This window comes from Lycium barbarum, chromosome 10 (assembly GCF_019175385.1).
Source record: "Lycium barbarum isolate Lr01 chromosome 10, ASM1917538v2, whole genome shotgun sequence".
Lineage (NCBI taxonomy): Eukaryota > Viridiplantae > Streptophyta > Magnoliopsida > Solanales > Solanaceae > Lycium > Lycium barbarum.
In genome coordinates, this window is record NC_083346.1 from 120,990,354 (window position 1) to 121,005,608 (window position 15,255).

The window sequence follows — 15,255 nt, forward strand, 5'->3', positions numbered from 1 at the left end:
AACATTTTTTGAAAATTACGTATGTAAAGATAGAAATTTTGGGAGCACGGGTTCAATAATTTGTGCCATGATGTTATTTCTTTGTTTCAGTTTATATGATTTTATTTAAGAAAAAGGTTAATAGACACTTTTTAAATTACGCGTTAATTAAATTTGAACCAGAATTTCAAAATTTATTGAATTTTTAACTACTTCTAAATATGGAAACGTCATTTGAACTACCACTCCCCTAGGCTAAAACGTGAAACTTTTTATACATATGGTGATTATGTATATTGTGTCATATAACATGGGCATAAATGCGGTACAAGATTTCCATCCTTTTTTTCACTTAACCTATCATAAGTATGTACTAATAAATTATTTTAGCTTTTGTGGTGCTCTGTATATAATTAGAAACTTAAGCCATTGGAAAATGCCTTTTGAGAATGTAATACCCATCTTAGTTTCTTTTTAGGATATTAAACAGTAATACAATAAACATCCAAGTAATTTATTTTATCAGTTGTAACAATATTCAATTAATTTGATTATAGAATTACAGTTGGTGAGGTAAGATATCACCCATGGAACTACCAAATGTAATCAGTTGTAATAGTAACTTTTAAAAAATGAAACTTGATAATAATATATTCAGAACTACTTTTGAAAAATTAATCATCATTATTGATTTAATGGGGGATACTTTGAGAATTACATGAATATTGCTTGATTTTTTAATATGAAATCCACGTTTTTTTATTTTTATATTTTATATTGCTTGATTTTTTAAAATACGGGCATCCACAAACTCATGCTTATATATATAGTATAAATAAGCTAGTGTTACGATCAGACAGTTAGCTATAGTAATTCGGCTGGCAGGGAGTTAGGGTCGTGTATCAATCATATCCCACCCCAATTTTCAAGACGTGACACAAACATGAGATTCAAGATGAAAATAGTAAAGTAAGCTAGGTTGAGTAAATAAACGGATAAACATTTCCAACAAAATGTTCTAATAACAACACACTCATAATCAAAACCATCAAATTTCAGAAACAGAAAGATCAGTTTCTGAGTACATTTTGATTCTTACTTATTTTCACGTCAACTGAAAGATCATACAAAAAAAAACAAAAAAAGACAACATTGATTATTCTTAATAAAAACACTCAAATAAGAAACCGATTAATTAACTCGTGCAAGAAATATTATTGATTGATTAGCAGGGTCTGGTGCAGAAGCAACGGCGACGAGCACCACGGCAATCGCCACCGGAAAAGCCCTCAGTTTGACAAACAGCAGCACAATTGCTCTTCCTTACGCATGTTCCCTTGAACCTGTGGCTTTGAGACTCACAAGTCCTTGCCTCTGCCATCTCTGTACAAAATTGTTCATGAAATCAGTACATTATCACGTTATCTAAGAGATAGTTATATATAATAATGTCCATACTAAGTGAAATTTAGGTAGTTAGTTGAAAAATACGATAGACGACTTGTTACAACAAGTTAAATATTATCAATGCATTGTATATTGTTTATACTAAAAATACGATAGACAATTTTTTTTTTTTAAATCTCATTTGGTAGCTGAAATCTACTAGCACTACTAGTGGAGATTCACTTCTTTTTGGGCCTATTAAGGAATGGGAAAGCGCTCTCCAGCATGAGTTTATCCATTGCTAACACTTGACCTAAAACATTTGATTAAGATTGGAGGATCTCATTTATCCCATAGCATCTTTAGTGATTTAATTTGTGCGTTTATCGTGCCTAGGGAACAGGCAGATTGTTGAAGAAAATGATAGAAGTATGACAAAAAAAAAACTGGTCTATTTTTTTATTCTTATTTTATCCTTATTGCTACGATCTTATAGCTATAAATTTGTTATGACAAACACTAGTCTAAGACCCTTGAAAACGGAAAGGTTTACTCTAGAATGTCTTATTTAAGTCATATTCTCCTCCAAAATTCTTTCTTTCCTTTGAATTAAAACATCATATTTTTATAAAGTTCTTATTCCTCAAACAAGGCCTATGATATCTGCCTATCTAAACATCATTACCACCACTACTAATTTTTTTTTTAATTTTCCCACTGATTTTTCACTTTAAATTATTCAGTGGCTATTTCTCACTAAATGTCGATGGAAAAAACTTAAATAATAGTGTCACAAGAAAGAAATATGAAGTTTTCCAGCATCTCAGTGGACCGCTTTTTCACTATGCGTTTTTTCAGTGAACCGATTCGGTGGAAATGAGATGGAAAAATCATATTTTATAGTATAAATTTAATAGTGGACGAAAGTCTCTGAGGACAAAGGAAATATAAAAGACTGAAAAAGAATTCCACTGCAATGATAATAACCCAGCTAGTTCTAACATTAGAAAAACCAAATAGTAATAATTAAAAGAAAATACCAGTGGCAAAAACCAGCATCAGCATAAGGAAAATAGTTGCCAACACTTTCTTAAAGCCAGCCATACTCTTTTCTTTTGTGGGTGAAAGAGAGAAAATTAGGAAGAAAATAAAGATCACTACTGGAAATTAAGAGTGAAGAGACCATTAGTAGAGATAGGTCTATATATAGTAGTGTTAGGTATGCACAGTATGGTAGTGTTAGGTATGGACAGTGGGCTAAAGAGAATTACTAATAAACTGCGGTTGGTGGGTGGCTTACTCTGCATGATCTAGAATAAAGGTAAGAATTTAAGCTTGTGGAAAAAAATATTTACACAAACATGCATATATATTACGGATATATTACTCTATCCGTTTCAAAATGTTTGTCTTACTTTTTTTTTTAATCTGTTTAAAAAATAGTCTCTTATATTTTTTGTCAATTCTTTAGTTCCAATTTTCCACATGACATATTTAAGATCACAAAATTAAGGCTTCATTTATTTTCATTAAGAATAAGATGTCTGAATTTGAATGATTAAGATTTGTTTTTAGGTCTGAACACTGAATGATTAAGACTGATTATTTTTCAACATCTTAATGTGCATAATGTGTTTATTTAAACATAATATATATACAATTTAAATAAAAAGTAACTAAATATTAGAAGATAAATACAACTTCAATAAAATTAAAATGTTATTTGATATGCTTTGTAGTGGTGGTGGGCAGGTGCGTGGTGGTGGCTGGGTTGTGGGAGGTGGTGGGCAGTGGGTTGTGGCGGTGCGGTGGATCTGGAGGTAGGGGTGTGGGTGGGGGAGGGGGGTGTTTGGGGTGGTGTTGGTGGTTATGGTGAGTGGGGGGTAGGGTTGGGGGGGTGGTTGGTTGGTATAGATAGTGGCGTAGTTGGAATGGTAGGGTGGGAGTGAGGGGTAGGGGTTGGGTGAAAGGAGGTGGTGAGAGGGTTGTGGGGGTGGGGTTGGTGGTGGTGGTGGTGGTGCTGTGAATCTAGGGGTACGATGGGGTGTGGGTGGTGTAAGGGGGGTGATTGGGGGTAAGGTAGGTGCGTAGGTTGTGGGGGTGGTTGGTTGGTATGGGGATAGGTGGTGGGAGTAAGGAAGTAGGGGTGGGGGTGGGGTGGAGGCAATAGTAAAAGTTATCCATAAAAAATACCTCTTAATGATATTAAGACTTTATTTAAGATCTTAATGATTAAGATATTTAGTGTTTAGATCTTAACGTAAACAAATGCACTTAATGACCTAAGGTTTGAACTATTCAGATTTTGACCTCTATTAAGTGCAAACAAAGGAGGCCTAAAGGATATTTTTATACATTCTACATATCTTTAATTTAAGACCACAATATTCAAAAGTCTTATTTACTTTTTTAAACTTCGTGCCAAGTCAAAACCAGACAAACATATTGAAACAGAGAGAGTATTAATTAAATAAATTACAAATAAATCTCTCGTGTGATAATTACGGTGTCTACAATGACTTGTATGTATCTCCATTAATTTTACGGGAGTATCTGCTACCTCCCACCAGCACAAGTATTAGATAAATATGTCCCCCAATGTTTGGATATATGAAAAGAAATCACCCAGTATCTTTTTGCCTCCACTTAAAAATTGAATCTGAAACTCATGGTTCATAACTCACTTCATTGATCATTAGGTGACACCCTCGTGTATAAGTAAATCTTTGATAATTATTACTCCTAGTAATGACTAATGAGTTTAAGTTATATCACCCTTGATGTAAGTATTTTTTTTACACTTTCAGGTCATCTTTATCTGTTATAGCGTGTAATTTAATTTATATTCATTTGTAATCTAATAAAAAGAATATGTAATATACTATCACAAGTTAAATTAACTGATAATATATAAAAAAAAAAAATTACACTGTCAAACATATTTACCTTAAATCCTAAAGGTAAAACAAGAAACACGTGCACCTATACATTATGTTGAATCAAGACATCTCAAAGTGGACAGATGTCCCTTATCTAAGCCTACACCGGACATAACTGGACAGAACTCTACTGGTTTAATGGACAGACTTTTAGTTAAGACATAATTTTTCTTTAATACATAGACTTTGTCTTATAAGACAAATTTTTAGTTATGCCTTAAGAAAAATTTCGCTTTATGGGGCATACTTTTAGTTATGCCTTAAATAAAAGTTTGCCCCGGCATAACTAGGAAAAAACTTTTAGTTAAGGCTTAACTAAAAGTTTGCCCATAAGTATGCCGGACCCGACATAAATTTGTTAAGGAATTACCAAAGTTATGCCGGACCCGGCATACTTATGCCAAGTCTGCCCATAAGGCATGAGTATGCCTCGTCCGACATAACTTTGATAATTCCTTAACAAGTGTATGCCGGGTCCGGCATACACGCGACCCAAACCTTGGCTTGCAATTTTTTTTTAAATTCATACTTGAGCGGGGGTTCAAACTCAGAACCTCATGATTTTTGCGTGAGCGCTCAGGATTGCAACGCGAAGGGCAAAAATTAAAGACCAGCAATATGAGGGGCATAATTTAAAGATGATAAATATGAGGGGCAAAATTTAAAGACCACCCCAAAAGAAGGGCAATCCGAGCAAAAAAATGATTATTGGGGCTTGAATATATTTTCCCATTCTATCAAAATCTTCCTTTGTCCCCACCAAAAATAATAAAATAACTAAAAGATATACATAAGGAGCTAAAAAAGTAAAACATAAACGCGTGAATATTCACTTTAGAGGCCTACCTTTTTCTTGTAAAGGTGTGTGATCGGATCGGCATGCTAGCTTTACAACATGCTAGCTTTACAAAGTGTGAAATAATTAAGTAAGTGTTGGGTAATAGATTTCAAATATTTTTCACTTTACTTAGAATTTATGGAGTTAGAGTTGAAGATAAAGTTGTGTTTGGTAATACTTTTTTTAAAGAATATTTGAAATGATGTTCATGTATAAATGTAAGTAAATAAAGTGAAAAGTGAATTGAAAAATAAGTTATTACTGTTTTCCAATTTAAAATACAACTACAAGTTGAATTTAAAATTTTTATAATCGAACATTAACTTTCAAATAAAGTAAAAAAGTTATTGCGGAAAAAAGTGAATAAATTTATATGGCCGAAAGCTAGCTCCTACTTTTAAGAGGATTGTTGCTAGGAACTTCATGTAGTAGTTTGCTCTTTAGAAAAAGTTACTCATATCAGAGGCGCGAGTGGATTTTTTCTTTACAGATTTTAGCTTTTTTTTAATTGTTGGATTTGCAATAAATTATTTTTATATATATATATATATATATCAAGTGAATGTCTTAATACAAATAAAGAATTTAAGCTAAAATCATGAATTCTACCAATTTCGTAACATGTGTTGTAGATCCGCTTGATAGATTTTAGGACGTTTCTGCTTTCTTCATTCAATTTAATGTGCCATACAGAATGTTTTTATAAAAGTGTAAAGGATAAAAATGTAATAATTATTCTATAATTACCTACAAATGTCCTATTGTGAATTTGTGATTGTTTACATTTTAACAAACTAAAGATAAAAAATGTCATACAAAAATGTATAACAAGTAGATTAGAGGCCACATTGAATGTATTTCGTGTAGAAATTCTGGCCTCCCAATTACTGTGTTGGATCAGAATTCTTGAAAATTTGGGCTTTGGAGTTGGGCTTCTCATTTAAAACATATTGAAGACGGTCTTCTTACTTGGTCCAAAGCCTTTATTGTTGTATCTCTTCCTCTTTTCATTTCAGTAGATCGGTCTTCTTGAATCCTTAATGCATTATATAGCCTAATTGAAAGTATGTCGGTCATCTTAAGTCAGGAAGGAATGAGTAATGTGTCGGGGAATCGGGCATCGGCCCTCTTGGATCCGGTAGGAGCAGGAGTAGGTAAGTTAGTATCGATCCGGTGAAGAAAAGAGAATTTCGTTGATAGAGACGTTAGATCTGGAGGAAGCATCTGGTCACATATCCCAAAACCTTCACGGGAAAGGAACGGACTCACTCGCCCTACTTCTAAAGATAGATAGATGAGGTGGCGGTGGTGAAGTGAGAGGTGAGAGCAATAATAATAAAAGCAGCGGAAGATCCTGTAGTAGCATATTCGGTTGTTTGCGGTGGAATAGATTTAAGCTTCCGGGCCAGTAGATCCACAGCTTAGTTGCTTTTGCAGTTTATTTGTTTCCCGATGCATTACATCATTATTATGAACTAAAATGATGCTTGTCACTTTAAAGATTATACCAATGCAGCTGAAAGATTTTGTGTTTATATTAAATGCTTTGATGAATTGAAATGTTTACTTGAATTCTTTCTTGTTCCTACACTTGATATTTATTGTGAATATACCTCTTGCTCAACCATGAGTCGCTTGGATATGGTGTATATTGAGTATATCACTCAGACATTTATTGGGATTCCAATTTTTTTTTTTTTTGTTTAGTCGGGTTAAGCCCTTCACTTTATTCTTACTTACTCTTTAGTATCATAGAGGTTTCATAGGTTAATGTTGATAGTTTCTTTAGTATCGTAGAGATTTATCGAATGTTTACACTATCAACGCATATAAATAGACATCATTGCCTAATACCAAAATCCTCCAGTTATCACCAACGTATATATTTGGAAAGAGTCATAGTCATAATAGGACTCATATCTAAAGAATATCATACATGTGGAAACCAAAAAATTAAACAATTATTGTGTACATGATACATCTTTGCACCGAAATAGAAAAATAAAACAAACGCTCAAAAACCAAAAAACTAGTCAAAGGCAACATTGGCTAATACCAAAGGTAAATAATTAGGTGGGATGATAAATTTTTGAGCCAGCAATCAATGTTTAATCATCATTTCAAAGATAACTAGAAATTAATTACTTTTTACCTAATGAAAACAAATATCTTAAAAAACTAACCCAAGCTTAAATAATGCGAAACTTTGACAGCCTGCTAGCTGGAGTTCAAAAAGTTCTTGTCCAGGAACGATTCATAAATTTTTTCATTAAAATAAGTGTCATGAATGAAATAAGTACGTGCAAAAATGTGCAAAATATTATGTCACTCATGGTACCTCTTTTGAACTCAATAAAATATTTTGGAGTTTCAATATGTAGAAGTTGATACTCCATGATTGTGTCGTGGACTTCAAACAAGCCTTACCGTAAAAATTGTGCCAAGGAATTTTATTTTAAGAATTGAGTCGGAACTCAGGTATAGTATGCTGGAGTTTCAGCTTTAAAAGTTCCGAACTTCAGCATAATGTGGTGAAGTTCACTTGTAAAAGCTTCAAAGTCCAATACACCATACCGAAGTTTTTCCGTGTTTTAGGCAGGGGCAATTTTTGTCTTTTTTTTTTTTTTTTTTGTCTAAACATTAAATAAATTTACAATGGTGACTAAAGCTTGATTAGTGATCTAAAAAGTAACTATTTATCAATTTCTCCCAATTCTCCAAATATCACCACTGTATATATGAGAAGAAAGTCATAGTCATAATCTTTGCACCGGAATAACTTTGCCTAATTGAGAGTTATAATACAAAAAATGTAGCCCTGACGATGAAAAAACATGTTTAGACTGTTTTCACTTAATTAGCATATGTTGCTGTGAATTCAACTTTCGTAATGCCATGTGTCACTAACTCCTAATATGTACCCTGTGTTACTCTTATGGTTTGTTGGGGTTATTTTTGTTAATTTCACTAAATATGTTAAAATAATATTTTACAATTCGGTGATTTCAAAAACTATTGTTACTCCGAAGTACTAACAGTACTACCAAAATGATGACCCCATTGTTTATGTTTTTTTTTTTTTTTTTTAGGGCTAATTTTTATTAATCAATAAAAGCAAACCTCAAAGAGAAGAATACAAGCAAGGAGGGCTAGGTCTTACCTTACTAATCCTAATGAGGTAATGAACCTCTACTAATTAACAAACATGAAGAAAATAAGAGCTAGAGAAAACTAGATATTCTTTGATCATCACAGAGTTTATAATGCACTCTATGATGATATTGCGAATGAGGATGCTTAAGAAATGCAAAAATAAAAAAACTAAGACTAAAGTTGAGTTACCAACCTCAAACTTTATTTTATATATGTATGACCTAAAAAAGATAGCTCGCCCGTCTAAAGTAACTTGAAGTATTTTCTTTTTGTCTTCTTCTTCAAATCTATCCAACAACACTTGATAGTTCATCACTTCTTTTGAGATTTATTCGATCTTGTTAAAGTTGTTGACACTGTCATATGATTCTGCTTTGCCAGTCGCATCGGTAGGTGCCTTGGAACAAATCCCTCGTTCACCTTACCATCCCAACTATGCTGTCTTCCATGTGGTTTTTTTTTTTTTTTTTGCTTTTGTTGCTTTCATTTCTTTGTTGCCTAGGTGAGAGATCCCCATCCTTAGCCACCTTATCAAAGCATATATTCAGCATATTATCCTCATCATCCCCATCGAACATGTCATAGCCCAAGTCAATATCATAAGTTGTAGTTGAATTAACTCCTGAAACTACAGCTCTTAGCTCAGGGCTCTTTGCCAATATTCACATATCCTTGGTGGTAATGGACAAGCTCTTTTTAAAGTTATCAATTGCATTCAATGTATCTCTCATTGTCATAGATGGATTTGCCTTACTTGAAGGCACAAATACGGGTGCTTGAGGACTTAACTTACTCCTAGGAGGAGAAGTAATATGCTCCTCTTCCTCAACTGAATCTGCCCCCGTTTCCCCTGGTTTTTCTCCGAAACAATCAAATTGTTTGTAGCTTGCACAAAAGTATTATTTTTCTCCACACACTGCTCCAGCTGAAATTTTTCAGTACTGGACAATGGTTCAAAAACATTTTGAGTTGGTAGAAGTAAATTAGGATCGACGCATAACTGAACATTCCCCGTCGCACCCTTTCCCCGACTTGGAGAATTACTTTGACTAGCCGAGGAACCAATACGACTTCCGCCTGAATTTTTGTGTGCAACCAATGTCCAATTTCTAGTTCCATTCTCGTTTTCAACTTGCAAAACATGCTGCCCATAATTTTCAGCAGTTTTAACATCAACTGTATCAATTAGTTTTTGCCCCGAATCAACTCGTGACGCATCGACCCCAACTCTTGGTGTTGCTCCTGCTTTTTCGATTGCATTGCTATTTAATTGCTGCCCAGATTCTTCCATATCAGTAGCACCAATATTAAGAGCCATTAATGGCGATTTATCTACTGTAGCACCAACTGGTTTGACACTAAACCAGTATCCAAGTCCGCCTCCATTGTGGCTGCACGATTTTGCAATGGAATCTCTGATACACCTCCTTTTCCAGAAGCTATTTCATGAACAATATTACTTGTATCAACCTCCATTGTGGCTGCACGATTTTGCTCAGAATTGGCAGCACCCACTACCCAGTTCGATCAACGTTTGCGACTTCAGATTGCGCTTTCGCAGCTTCTCTAACTGTCGTCAACTGCTGCCCAGAATTTTGTGAAAACACCTCTATTTCCATAATTTTCACTTATGCACAATTTTGCTCATAAGTGGGAGCAACTAGTGCAATAGTTCCTCCGTTTCCAAGTTGTTACTGCACTGATTTGCTAATCGACACACCATTCAAATTCGCAGCATTATTTTGAATTTCAAATAATGCATTACTAACAGTGGGACTGGACAGATCTACTCCTTTTACTGCCTGATTAGTCCCTTTTTAAAAAAAATTCCCATCTAAAATTGTACGCAAATCACCTTGAAATTTTTCAACACTTCCATCATCTTCCCCATCAGTTTGATTGTTATTTTTATATCTTTTCAATATCAGACGACAACTACCTTCATCATGACCTTGGTGCTTACAATAGGTGCAATACAGAGGCAAATTATCATAGACAATCTCCTGGAAAATCTCGACAACTTTACCGGATTTTCCATCCACGAACTGCAGCCTTACACGATTTGGAAGCTTATCCATTAGATCGAGTATGACCTTTACCCTAGCCGTGCTAGGTCTTGACTTGATTTGAGTTGATTTATCTATAGCTATTGGTTTCCCAACTGCGGATGCTATAGACAATAGAGACTTCTTTGCAAACAAATCAGGAGATAAATCAGGTAAAGAAATACATACCACAGCCTTAGTTGTTTCCTCCTTAGGATTAAATCCAATGGACCATGGAAATACCCTATATTTATGCTCTTGTCCATTGTAGAGAAGTTAGTTAACTGAGCGAGATAAAGCTAGTACAAAATCTTCATATTGGTCAAACCTCAACAAGATTTGCCTTGGATCAAGTAAACCAATTAAGCAATTGGCCTTGATACCAAGATGTTTTGGCAGAAGTGACCTTAAGTACTTTAAATCTGGCGCTCCATGGGATAATTTAACCGCCACTGCTTGATGCAATCCTTCTTCGATCACAAAGTCTTGTCTTTCCTCCATTGAAAACGTGATAGTAGTTTCTCCATGAACTATTTCGATGGGTTTTAGTATGGTTTTTGTGGTAACTTGAGCAAATTGTTTAGGATTTAGGAGAGTTGCATAAGAAGTGGATGTATTAGGGGTTGGATTTGTCTCTCCCACAGCCAAAGGCTGGGGAGAGGGCGTTGCAGCCATGGCTGCTCTAAGGTTTCTCCATCGTCTGGGAGAGGAGAAAGGAGAGAGCGGTCTACTAGGGTTTACTCGCCCCATTGTTTATGTTAGTTGTTTTAGCAGTGAGTTATCATTCACTTTAAATTGTTGTCCATTTGCTAGTTAAGGAACCAACAGCTCAGATTCAATCTTTTGAATGTTAAATATGTCTGTCAATATTAGTCCATATAATTGCATCTATTCATATAAACTTAAAAAAAAAAAAAAAAATCATGTGAACTTCTTACCTTCAAGAAGCATGGGCTTTTTGCATTGGTCTTCGCAAAGTGTTAGCAGATTTTCACCATATATTTCGTTTCAAGCCCTAATCGTTGTGAACGATCATATGCAATGAAGCACACAGGATTTTTCGTTAAAAATGTTAATATCTGAAGAAATGCATAAATAAATAATCCATTACAATGACAAGACATTATATTTACACTCCATATTTTGATTTTGCTTATTAGTTAGATATACACATCTAATAAAATAAATCGACGAAGCGGTGTCTCGCTTGGGGCAAGGTATATATGTAGGGCTAAACCGTCCAAAGATACTCTTAACATGGTGTGATATTGTCCGATTTGGGCTAAGCCCGCACAGTTTTCCCCAAAAGGCCTTATACCATTAAGAGTATTCAACACCTTATAAGTAACTCCTTATCCTTTTTAGCTATCAATGTGGTATTTTGTTTGCACACCCAACAATCTCCCCTTGACTACTAAGTTCCATACACGACTCATTACTGTCATTCACGGGTCAGAGATTTAACATGTATGTGTGCCACTCACATCGTCAGAGTATTTACGGTCACCGAAGCCCAAAGGATGTGTATGCGTCTTCAAAGCTACGAGTAAAGGTCATAATAAACCGCTCCATAGACGGCCAAAGGTGCCAAGCCGGGCCCCACGCCACACTTCGCCATCTTCATACTCGTCCCGCCAAATCATTGGCTTTGATACCAGTTGTTGGGCTAAACGTTCCAAAGATACTGTTCACATGGTGTGATTTTGACCGCTTTGGGCCAAGCCGCACAGTTTTCTACAAAAGGCCTCGTACCATTAAGAGTATCCAACACCTTACAAGTAGCTTCTTTTTCTTTTCAACTACCAATGTGCTACTTTGTTCGTACACTCAACAAAATATGCTCCCGACTGTATGACTATTTACTTTTATCGGGCTATACGAGATGGATTTTGAAGCTAATCAGTTATATGACGGTGAATTCGCTCTCGGGCTTTCCTTCTTAATTTGAATATATTCTTAATGTTCTTAGAAAAAAAGTTCTTAATTAGAAATTAAATAAAAAGTGCTTTAAATTACAAATTTTTATAAATAAAATGTTTTAAAAACTATGGGAAAAGAAAAATAAAAAAACGTTGTTCTTCTCAGGAGTATATTCTTTCCACCCAGCTAGGAGGTGTCCACATTTTCCTGCATTTTTGACTTTTTGTCTTTTGAGTAACATTTGAACAGGTACCATTATTCAATCACGTGAAAACCGTAGTAACTTAGCCATAAATGTATATCTTTATCTCTTCCTTTTCAATCTTTTTTTCACACAGTAACTTATTAAGAAGGTTACCTATGTAACAAAAAAAAAAAAGTTATCTATAATATGGATTTTTTTGGGGGTGGGGGGTGGGGGGTGGGGGTTGGGGGTTGGGAAATTACAATTTAATGCGGCTATCTAGTTTAAAAAATATGGACATAATGTATAGGTAGTGCATAGTTTATACTAAATATACACAATATATATATATATACTTAAGTTTTCCTTCATTTTTGTTTTTTTAATCTATAACCATTATTCAATCACGTGAAATCCTTTGTGTAGGTCGTACATCCCATAAAAAGGAAAACGCTCTCTGCTAGAAATTTTCTATTCTCAAAACTCGAATTAAAAACTTCTAAGGATAAATATCATATGTTACCAACACATGTATATCTTATAGTATGTTTTTTTGTAAGAAAAGAGTCAAAATGTTAACATATTCAAATTTGGCTTTGCTTAAATAACAATTTAAACAATCTTATGTACCATTTTTACGAGTCATTTGTTCTTTTCCAAAAAGAGTCATAGGTTCGTACCTCTATGCATGCAAAACGGTAACCTTTGTGCCTTAACCAATTGTCACATTGAAATAAATGGCCTCTCTTTCCAAATCTTCGTTTACAAATTACTCCTACAAATTAAAACTTCGAATATCGCATAGTCTTGGGCCGAGTCCGGAGCCTAAAGGGTATAAAAATATACGGTATAAACTAAAAGGGGATGATCAAAAATTTATATACCAAAAGGGGTATATCGTGGGCTGATCCACGTTATACCCCAAACTTTTTTTTTCAATTTGTATAACATGGATCAGTCCACGTTATACCTCTAAAGTTTTTTTTTTTTTTTTTTTTTTTTTTGCATAGCGCAGTAAAATACTGCGCTATAGCGAGCTTAAAAAAAAATTGGTAAACTTTTTTTTTTTTTGCAACACTTAGTGTGTTTTTTCATACTTTAACCAATGATTAGTTGTGTGTGAAGACTTCGAAACGTCACTATTTTATATAGAACCTGCTATTTTTTTCTGCGTACAATAATGTAGGCTCAATACATCAAGGATACGTAGACGTTCGGATCGTCATTTTAGGGGTTGAAAAGGTGCCCGAAGTAAGTTTTGTTTGAAAAAACATAGTGTTTTTTCATACTTTGACCAATGATTAGTCGTGTGTGAAGACTCTGAAACGTCAATATTTTATATAGAACTTGATATTTTTTCTGCGTACAATAATGTAGGCTCAATACATCAAGGATACGTAGACGTTCAGATAGTCATTTTAGGGGTTGAAAAGGTACCCGAAGTAAGTTTTGTTTGAAACTTTAGGCTGTTTTATTTTTTAAGATTTTGATTTAAGCGTGTTATTTTTTATCAAGACATAACTTTGTTTTGAATATAAATATAACTATAAAAAATATAGGGAGAAAAACTAGTTGTAAAGTCGTCAAACTTTAGATGGTCATAACTTTGCGCTCGGACGTCCGTTTTACGCGTTTTTTTTTAACTTGCGTATTTTTCCGAGATCTATGCGGACAAACTACCGCAAGGCGGTTTGGCCCAGCCGATTTTAAAAAAAACACATTTTATCCCATTCAATTTCAATTTTCCCCCAAATTGACCTGAAATTTTCAGTTTTATTTACTTATAAGATGATGATACGCAATAGATTTCAACATAAAAATCCCGGGGTAATGTAGCTGTGAATGTCAATTTCACTTCTGCGGTTTCAATTTTTGAAAATAAAGCTGACTAATTTTCTCGACATATAAAGTTGACTAAAATAACCTTACAGTCAAACATTAAGTTTTTTCAAACAAAACTTACTTCGGGCACCTTTTCAACCCCTAAAATGACGATCCGAACGTCTACGTATCCTTGATGTATTGAGCCTACATTATTGTACGCAGAAAAAATATCAGGTTTTATATAAAATATTCACGTTTCGGAGTCTTCACACACGACTAATCATTGGTCAAAGTATGAAAAAACACACTAAGTGTTGCAAAAAAAAAAAGTTTACCAAATTTTTTTTAGTGCTCGCTATAGCGCAGTAAAAATACTGCGCTATGCAAAAAAAAAAAAAAAACCTTTAGAGGTATAACGTGGACTGATCCACGTTATACAAATAATTTTGTATAACGTGGATCAGTCCACGTTATACGTTTAATTTTTTTTTTTTTTTAATTTTTCGGTTATCAGTTCTGACAGGTGAAAAAAACGTTTGAGGTATAACGTGGATCAGCCCACGATATACCCCTTTTGGTATATAAATTTTTGGTCATCCCCTTTTAGTATATACCGTGTATTTTTATACCCTTTAGGCTCCGGACTCGTCTTGGGCCTATTTAGGAGAAAAATGCTCTGTGCTAGAAAATTTTCAATCTCAAAATTCAAATTAAAAACTTCTGATTAAAGATGAAGAATATATTCTATCTATATCATCGCGCGCGTATATATATATATATATATATATATATCTTTCTTGTATACGTTTTTTCCTAAAATTTTAACATAATGCAAAAATGATTATCTATTCTCATCTATGTTTTATTTTTTTGTTCTTTTCCCCAAAGGAGTCATATGTTATACTACTATACATGCAAAAAAGGTAACCTTTATACCTTTATCAATGGTCTCATTTACGTAAAGCCCCTCTCTTTCCAAATCTTGAT

The 15,255-nt window shown here is 34.1% G+C and overlaps 1 protein-coding gene across 1 annotated transcript; it reads right to left on the reverse strand.

Annotated features, from left to right (window-relative positions):
• Positions 1–958: 958 nt before the first annotated feature.
• LOC132615274 (defensin J1-2-like) lies at positions 959–2,565 on the reverse strand. The gene is made up of 2 exons (XM_060329841.1): positions 2,406–2,565; positions 959–1,362 (listed from the first exon to the last, which is right to left on the reverse strand). The coding sequence occupies exons 1-2, from the start codon at positions 2,467–2,469 to the stop codon at positions 1,205–1,207; spliced, it is 222 nt and encodes a 73-aa protein (XP_060185824.1). The 5' UTR covers positions 2,470–2,565; the 3' UTR covers positions 959–1,204.
• Between the last annotated feature and the right edge of the window lie 12,690 nt (positions 2,566–15,255).

Bases quoted from the DNA above. Each gene is read 5' to 3' on its own strand.
- LOC132615274 (XM_060329841.1), bottom strand. From the start codon at position 2,469: ATGGCTGGCTTTAAGAAAGTGTTGGCAACTATTTTCCTTATGCTGATG. The intron at 1,363-2,405 runs GTATTTTCTTTT...AATTTTGTACAG, and splicing joins GATGCTGGTTTTTGCCACTG to AGATGGCAGAGGCAAGGACT.